Here is an 8,936-nt window from a genome sequence, read left to right on the forward strand (position 1 = left end):
ATCTATGATTACTGATTTACTTTTATCTCCAGATGTACCAACAAAATATCAATGTGTGCTAAATGACAAATGTTACAACAAAATCAGCAACTCCCATTCTAGACTAAAATAAAAATAGAATACTCTCTTATAATGATGCCATAATAGGTCAACCAAAAACGATAAGAAAAGTGCTTTAGAAAATTGAATATGGGTTAAGGGTGTTAAATGTCCTCCTGACTCATATAGACATAGGAGGATGGAGCAAGGCTCTTCCTACCTAATGTGTTATGTCCGACCTGCTAAAAAGAATAATCCATCACAGAATAGAAATTCTATAAGGTGTAATGAGAATTGTTGGTTTGAATGGATATTGCAATGCACTCTGTTGGTCTCTACTGGTAATGCTTTGGTATTTCATACCTGTGGAGTACAGGTCTCTCTCTCTCATCATCGCAGCAGCGCCATCTGTCTGTAAAATTACGTTATTATTTTGGTGGCCAAGTCTGCTAATTTGGAATTTTATTCGACAAAAATATATCTGATTTCTGTTGCCAGGTGTTTTTTTTATTTTATTTTTTTTTTAAAAGAAAAGTTAGATTTAGGTTGTCTGTAGGCCTACTAAGCGCTCACCAAGCATCTTGGGTCTAGTTTATTAGGATTATGGATACTCCATTCCAGTAGATGGCAGCAGTACAGGAAGGCCACCACGAACCACGACAGAAAGAAAGAAGAACATTTCCATGCGGAATGGAACTGTGAATCTGTAAATCAAGTAGTAACTTTTGAAATATAGTTGGTTCTTCAGACATAATGCCTGGTCAGACGGAATTTAAGATCAATACAAAATTTGCAGAGAAATATGACAAGTACAGACAAAAGGAGGAACTGCAAAAGTGTGAGTTGTCACAGTCAACATCTAACATTAGCATGGCTTGTGCTAACACCATCTTGCTTTACTACTAACTTGTTTTTCCATTAATTTTGATATTCTATAGTGATAAGCTGAAACAGAAAGTTATTTTGCAGTTACTCGTTACTTACGTTATTTGCATGGAAAAAGAAGAAACGAACCACTTACTTTGCCAGTAACGTTAAGTCAACTTCAGCAGAAACAGACACAGCGCACTGCATGAAAGATGGAAGTACGTGGATTGGAACATAGTGCTAGACTTTCTGGGTGGAAATGACCTCGTAACAGTGTGAAATATTTTTTTTTTAGTGAAAGACCGCTTCGGTGATGATGAGGAGGATGGCAGTGATACATCGGACTCGGATTCCGATGAAGACAGTGAAGTGGTGAGCATCAAATACCCTCAAATTATATGAATGCAGGACATATTGAATGTAAAACCTCTGAAAACTTTTAAAAGGCCCAATAATGATGCCTAAAAACATGTTACATTTGTTTTCTAATGTTTAATGTCTAATGTTTGCTTCATTCATTGACAGGAGCTTGATCCCAAGTTAGAGAGGGATTTCTACAGAACTCTCTCATTGCTGAAGAAAAAAGATCCTAAGATTTATCAGGAGGATGTAACATTTTACGCAGAAGAAGGCAAGTGCCTTCACCCTTTACCATGGTCTTAAAAAATCAACAGGTTCAGTTTAAAATGTCTTACCAAGTTCACACCCTGTCTGTATTTCTCAATAGGAACTGGGTCCAATAGTGATGATGAGGAGCCATCCACATCTAAGGCAGCTGTAAAGCCAATGTACTTGCGGGACTATGAGCGCAAAGTTATCCTGGAAAAGGGAGGGTGAGTAAGTCTATTTCAGCTTGCACTGATGTAACTCCATTAATGGGTGATGGGCAAATAGACCATGTTGTCACAGTAATGTGATGCATTTTCTTATGACCTCTTCAAAACGTGTCTTTGCTCTTAGGAAATATGAAGATGAAGATGACAGTGAGAATGAGGATGCATCAAGGCTAATGCAAGAGGTACTGTTTACAGAGCTTGGCCACACTTCTTGTTCACTTGCATGTGTGAACATGATTATGTAGAGGTGTATGTGTATTATTGTGTAGGGTGCACATGTTAATGTATTTATTCTGTCTTCTCACAGAGAGCTGCATCACCCAGTTACATGCAGGAACAGAGGGATATAAAAGCCAGGTATGCATTTCCCAAACAGATTGTAAGACTTTCAGCCCTGAGGTTGTAGTTGAGTTCTACATAGATTTGTTTGTTCATGATGTTTGTGTGACTCTGGGTTGTGTCTGTCTGTGTTTTCCCCCAGTTTTCGCAAATTCATGCAGGACAGCGATGAAGGCAGTGATGATGATGGCATGTTATTAAAGAGAAGGGTCAAAACCCAAGAAGAGAAGGTCAGGAGCTGCTCAGTAGTGCAGCATAGGACCTTGTACACCTTGGATATTATGCACATTTCACCAATAAGAAATGCATACATCTTTGCACAGTGTTCATATTTTTGTTAATCTGCATTTCCAACATACACAAAGGTTTTCCCCTTGGCAATACACACTCACTCGGTGTGTGTGTGTGTGTGTGTGTGTGTGTGTGTGTGTGTGTGTGTGTGTGTGTGTGTGTGTGTATCAGGACAATGAGGAGGCAGACTATGTGGAGTGGCTAAAGGGGCAGGCTGACCTGGAGGGAAAGGAGGAAGTTCAGGACATGGTGAGTCTGTAGTCAGAACCGCTCCATCAAGGGGCTGTAATGGATTCGCACAAAGACACCAACTTTCTTAAGACCTCATAGAGGTCACTGATAATGTGACCTCTATGAGGTGTGATCTGTTTTTTTTGCTTTTGATGAATTGACTCGCTCTTGTGCCGGTGCAGTCATACCTTAAGGAGTACTGGAATGACCCCAAGCTGGATGAGAAGGAGCGCTTCCTGCGGGACTATGTCCTCAACAAGGGCTACCTGGAGGGGGATGATGAAGACAGGTGACTGGGCTCTCATCACTTCCTGTCATACTGTCATAGCTCCTTTTCTCTGTGTGGTTCAATGCTGTGATACAGCTGTTTGCACTGAAGCTTATATTACTCAGAGAATGAATATCTGGAAAAGGCATTTATCACCTTTTATGACCAAGACAAGGTTTTGCTTGCTGTAGGGAATTTGTTATTTAGGTAGGTAATTGAATCATTGTGTAGATTCATTGGCTTAAATTGAATGAATGGTGTAAAATTCTTCAGACAGTAAAACGGCAGTTACCTTTTGGTTTAAAAATAATTTCTTTTTGGATGATGTCTGTTTATTATACAGGATACCTACCTATGAAGAGTTGGTCCAAGACGATGTGGAGGATTCTGAGGATGAAGGAGACTCGTTCCTAAAGAAGCAGGAAGACTTTGAGAGGAAATACAACTTCCGCTTTGAGGAGCCAGATGCTATAAAGGTGATTCAGTGCCCCAATGGGCCACAAAGTTAGAGCATGTTTGTTGTTAAACATGTCTAAATGCTCATATATTTCTTGCAGGTGAAAACATACCCTCGAAACATTGCCACCTCCGTCCGTACGCAAGATGAGCGGAGGAAACGCAAGAGGGAGGAGATAAAGGAGAGGAAGAAAAAAGTAAGACATTCCAGTCTTTCTCCCATTATTTCATTTATTTAGGTTAGCCTTGTGTATATCCTCAGTTCTCCCCTGAAATGTATGTAGCCATTACATTTTATATGTTAGTATGGTGTCTAGTAAGTTAGACAGAGAAGGCAGAGAATAGAGTTTATACCTGTCCATTCTGACATTAAAAGATAACTAAATATGACCGCTTCATTTGTCTGCAGAAAAATAACAATATTGAAGGTACATAGATGTACTTGATGGTGTAATCTCTATTTGTGCAGCAAATACTAATATAACAATACTGAAGGAAAGCACTCTAGCTTTACATGTCTTGCCTGCTGGTAAGAACCAGAGAGAGGAGGAAAGGGAGGTCATGATCATCTCAGCTTATCTGGCATATCTGGCATATCTTACTAGTCCCTAGATAATGTTGAACCAAAAGCCCTTTGTGCCGCGAGTCTTACCTCCTGTCTTGTTCCTCCACCTCTTCCTGGTGCTCCCCGCAGGAGAAGGAGCAGAAGAGGGAGCAGCTGAAGCAGCTGAAGAACCTGAAGAGGAGCGAGATCATGGACAAGCTGAAGCGGCTGCAGGACCTGACGGGCAACGAGGAGCTGGCCTTCAGCCAGCACGACCTGGAGGGAGAGTTCGACCCGCAGCAGCACGACCAGCTCATGGAGGTACGCTCTCACGGCCACACTTCTGAAAGATGCCATTAGGTCCTCTAGGCCTAGGGAACATGTTCTCTAGGCAAATAAACATTGGCCAGGCTCAGTACATGCATGAGGTTTATAATAAGGTGCTTATATGTTTCTCATATTATCAAATGTACAATGCTGTTTTTAGGAGAATAGTGGTGCTGCTGGTGCTGACAATTGTGCAATGCTATTAATGTTGAAAATCACTTGATTTTTCTACATGGTCTTTATGGTCTAATTGTTCATGCTGTATGTTTTTTGTAGAAATTCTTTGGTGATGAGTATTATGGGATGGACGAGGATGAAAAGCCTCAGTTTGATGACGAGGAACTTGAGGATGGTAAGAACTGTTGTCTGAACACTATTGTTTTACCAGACATTGTTCTCCAGTGAGTGAGTGAGTGAGTGAGTGAGGTCTGTATATTGTGTCACCAGGCCATTGGAATTGGGACACCTGGACAGGAGAGGGTGATGAAGGCGACGGTGAACAAGAGGAAGACTATGGCGACGAGAAGCCTGAATACTATGAGCCAACCTGTGATGACCCTGATTTCATTGTGAGCTCCTGCTATGTTGCCTGTTTTGTCCATTAACTGTCCTCTCAGGAAAAGCAAGCCCTCTGTGCCCTATGCCTTTCCCCCTCAAAGACAGATGCTGTAGAGACCACATCTGTATTGTTCATTTACTCCTTCAGCTGACACTTATGTCATACTTTATTACATTTCAGTGAAGTCATTGGGCATGACAAAAGGCAATTATACCTAAGTACTGTTCATATGCAACCAATTGTATAAAGTTCAGAGCAACTCAATAGTGACTATCCTCACCCCCTGTATAAGATTTACATAATAATTCACACAACAATCTACTTCAAATCTTCATACAAGGTCACCATGTCTTTGTCCCCTTTGCATGGCCATCCAGATCTGGATTAGGTCAGCTCTTTTCACGTCATGTTCCTGGTTGCCCCACTTGACAATAGCACAGTCCGGTATTTTGTCTAAATCCGATCTGAACTGATGTTGTGCAGATGGATGCGGACTATGACCCCAGTCAGCAGCCTGCCAAGAAGAAAAAGAAGAAGAAGGAGCGAGAGGAGAAGAAGAAGCAGCAGAAGCTCTCCAAAGATGATGTCCCTCTGATGGGCAAGAAAAGGAAGGTGTCCCACTTCGCTGAGGTCATCTCTAAAAACAAGCCCGTGTTTGACCCAAGTAAGTCATAGCAAGCACCAAGAAAATATCCATTGGCTTATGTCAAAATCAGTGTTTTTTGGACTGTATGCCACAAAAAAAAAATGTTTTTGTTCATTTGAAATTCTGTTGAAATTACGGTATGTAGGTTGTTGCAATTAACATGTATTTACTAGGGCTGTCAATCGATTAAAAAATCTAATTAATTACATACTCTGTGATTAATTAATCTAAATGAATCGCATTTATAATTTTTGCTGTGAAAGTATTTTAAATATTTAAATTCAAATGAATCATTGAATAATCAGCATTAGTGACATTGAAGTTCAAAAACGTATTTATTATTATTTTCACTGTTCAAACAATGGCCATAATAATCTATGATATGACCTAATATGCTGAGGAAATAAATTCAAAAGTGCTTCAGGAAGAAGTGTTTTTCACATACTGTACAAGGCATTTCAGGTCACAGATATAACCTAGGGGACACAATGAAAATAAATTAACACTCCCCTCAATGTCAACACTATTTCTTTGCATTGATGTGCGACTTGAGTTGACGAACTCTGGTGATATGCAAATTCCTTGCTGCAGACATTGCAGAGGACTTTATTTTAATCAACACTTTATTTTTATCAACACCATCAGATCAGGCACCATCAATGTTTCAATCAATGATCTAGGCAGCACATTTTCTTCTCTCTTCTTCATTTTACAGTCTAATGGTTACTGACTAGAACGGATCAGGGTCATGCGGAATCGATTAATCTGCACTATTTTTTTTAATGAGTTATTTTTTCTCAAATTAATTAATTGAAATGAATCCGTTATTTTGACAGCCCTAGTAATTATATACATTTATTTTTTCAAGAATTATTATTATATCAGAGAATTGTCATTTGCTTTGATGCATCGATCTGCTATTTATCTGTGATTTATATGAATTGTTTTATTCCAGAGAATAAGTCTTTTGAGCAGTACCTTGATGAATACTACCGCCTGGACTACGAGGACATTATAGATGACCAACCCTGCAGGTTTCGCTATAGGGAAGTGGTCCCCAATGACTTTGGCCTGAGTACTGATGAGGTGAGAATGGTGCAATTGCTTAGTAAAAGTGGAGCACTTGTGGCTCAATAGGTAAAGTGTCAGGACTAGAATCCAATCCTGTAGTTCAGGAGTGCATGGGTTCAAATCCCAGCAGTGGCATAAGATCGAGTGTGTCTAGCACTGATGAGATCGGATTGTGTCTGACCTGGTATTGCTCCCTCTGGGGTAAGCTCTGACCAGGATATGAGGACAGTAATCTTCTCTCTGAGCTGACAAGGTGATGGGAAAATGGGTGGAAGGGGAGATGAACAGGAGTAGGATGTTAGGTGAGCGTGGAATTTGGAATCTACAGTTGGCATGGGGATTTCAGCTCTTTTGTCCTTGTCTTTTGTCCATGGGCAACAACCTGGAGAGTAGCCGTCCACCTGGGTGCCATAAGTTGGACTGGGAACTTTGAATTGCGATACGTTCCCACTGACTTTTAGGGGAAAACAGACAGCACTTTTCTGACAGAAATATCTAAAAAGAAGTTATGGTTGAACTGTTATCAATGGCCAATGTTTATCTGCCTTTGGCTGACTGTTTAGCTGGGTTTGGCAAGTTTAACTTCATGATGTTTTGCTGGTCGAACATATGACTGGCAGTAACATGACCATCAGTTCCACAACCATCAACATTTCACAGCAAACAATGCTGAAAAGTTTACCCTTTGTATCATCACCGTTAGCATGCGCCTCTTTTCCCCCTTGCAGATCCTGACCGCAGATGAGAAAGAGCTGAATCGCTGGTGCTCCCTGAAGAAGACCTGCATGTACAGGTACCTAAGTCTCTGACTTTAGTCTTTCTCCAGGATGGAGGCATTCAGAAATAACCTCTCTTGAGAGCACAAGACACCTAGATCCTTTTAGCTTCCAGAAAAAGACTGAGACTTTTTGTCTGACTGAGGCGTCTCTATTCCTGAATTTTCTGTGTCAGGCCCGAAAAAGACGAGTTGTGCGATGTGAAGAATTACCAGGTCAAAGCCAAAGATGTGAGGAAGAAGAAGCAGATCTTTGTCTCCCTTTATTCCGAGTGAGTACCAGACCTTTCCCGGTTTCCCTTCAAAGAGTTTTTTATGTGCTGTGCACCGAATAGCCGAGGCTGCCATTGAGCCTCACTACTTAAAAAGCAAAACAAAAGTTTTTGTTTAGGTTCACTTGTTGCTCATATTTCTCTAGGTTCTTATGTTTTTTTTTTTTTGTGCTATCCAGGGAAGAGAAGGAGGAGGCCAAGGGCAAAGTTGGGAAGAAGAGGAGAGATCGGATGAAGAATGCTGAACAGAGGCAGAATGTGCAGGAGGAAGAGGAGGAGGAGGAAGCTGGGTGTAGTCACACAGTTGCCGACACCACTGAGGCATCCATCCTCAAAGCCCTAACAGAGATGAGCGCTGAGGAAGAGGAGGATGAAGAAGAGTTATTGGTCCCCAAAAAGAAGAAGCCCAAGCTGCAGGAGCGTAAGGAGGTGGTGGTGGCAGAAGCTGCCGGTGAAGAGACGACCAAACTCAAAGTGGACAAGCAGAAGTGGCCCAGGAAAAAGCCCAGGCACCCAGGTGGACGGCTACTCTCCAGGTCCTTCAAGGTCAAACTGGGCGGTAGGGAGTTTAGCCGGCAGAGACTGAGGGCGTACGGACTTAACCCTAAGAAACTGCACTACAGGGAACTTCACAGGCAGAAACGAAAACGGCAAGAAAATCACAACAAGCAGAAGACACAGAAAAGCGATTAAAGCAGTCGCCATTTTTAGCAACATGCCGCCCAGGTTCGTTTTTGAAGTTGTCATGGAACAGGGCCGCAGTTAGAAGGTTTAACTTCCTCCACATGCCTTACCAAAACATTTACATTCGCAGGACGATTTAATCTTTTCATCATGTCTGCAGTGCTGATGATGTTGGGGGGTGGGGGGGTTGTTGAGTTTCCCTGCTTTGGCGACAGTGTACTTTACAGCTTTGTTGTTCAGTTTACTGGCAGACCCATCCTGGGGCGATTAGAGGAGAGCTGAATCTGCCAGTGTTCCCACACTTCACCCACTGAAGTTCATGTGGATTTAATTCCCTTTGTTTGTGTGTGTGTGTGTGTGTGTGTGTGTGTGTGTGTGTGTGTGTGTGTGTGTGTGTGTGTGTGTTTCTCTCCCCAGCCCCTGTCCGTTTGTATATATAGAATAAAAGAAGGTTTGAGGCTTTTCATTTCAGCTGTACTGTGTCCAGACTAATAATGTTTTTCTAATTGATTGGAAATTCTTAATATACATTCATTTCAATGATTTATTGTACAATAAGATTTTTTATTTTAGGCCCAAACTTTTATGAATTGTGCGTTTGAAGAGAGTGCATCAAAATAGAACCACAAGGCTCATCTTAAAAATCAGTTTAATATGTGGTTGTAAGGCTTCACCAAGGGACATGTTGGAAAAGAAACCTAATGTAAATAATGTCTTTGAAAAGCCTAAAA

The 8,936-nt window shown here is 41.3% G+C and overlaps 1 protein-coding gene and 1 non-coding gene across 2 annotated transcripts; both read left to right on the top strand.

Moving 5' to 3' along the window:
• Positions 1-665: 665 nt before the first annotated feature.
• On the top strand, positions 666-8,676 carry kri1 (KRI1 homolog). The gene is made up of 19 exons (XM_042086107.1): positions 666-877; positions 1,202-1,278; positions 1,432-1,537; positions 1,634-1,739; positions 1,867-1,924; positions 2,050-2,099; positions 2,224-2,311; positions 2,544-2,621; positions 2,786-2,892; positions 3,215-3,347; positions 3,429-3,524; positions 4,022-4,192; positions 4,475-4,550; positions 4,646-4,767; positions 5,241-5,421; positions 6,359-6,489; positions 7,203-7,267; positions 7,426-7,521; positions 7,701-8,676. Exons 1-19 carry the CDS (start codon positions 793-795, stop codon positions 8,212-8,214), a joined length of 2,340 nt encoding a protein of 779 aa, XP_041942041.1. The 5' UTR covers positions 666-792; the 3' UTR covers positions 8,215-8,676.
• LOC121706348 lies at positions 6,627-6,722 on the top strand. Its single transcript, XR_006031021.1, has one exon. It is a non-coding gene; the product is annotated as a Z30 small nucleolar RNA (small nucleolar RNA).
• Positions 8,677-8,936: the final 260 nt, after the last annotated feature.

The sequence above is a fragment of the Alosa sapidissima genome, chromosome 3 (assembly GCF_018492685.1).
Source record: "Alosa sapidissima isolate fAloSap1 chromosome 3, fAloSap1.pri, whole genome shotgun sequence".
Classification (NCBI taxonomy): Eukaryota; Metazoa; Chordata; class Actinopteri; order Clupeiformes; family Clupeidae; genus Alosa; species Alosa sapidissima.

What these genes read in the sequence shown, in the direction of transcription:
- kri1 (XM_042086107.1), top strand. Translation starts at nt 793, where the DNA reads ATGCCTGGTCAGACGGAATTTAAGATCAATACAAAATTTGCAGAGAAA. An exon ending in GTTATCCTGGAAAAGGGAGG is followed by an intron (nt 1,740 to 1,866) that starts GTGAGTAAGTCT and finishes CTTTGCTCTTAG; the next exon opens with GAAATATGAAGATGAAGATG. An exon ending in CAAGCCCGTGTTTGACCCAA is followed by an intron (nt 5,422 to 6,358) that starts GTAAGTCATAGC and finishes GTTTTATTCCAG; the next exon opens with AGAATAAGTCTTTTGAGCAG.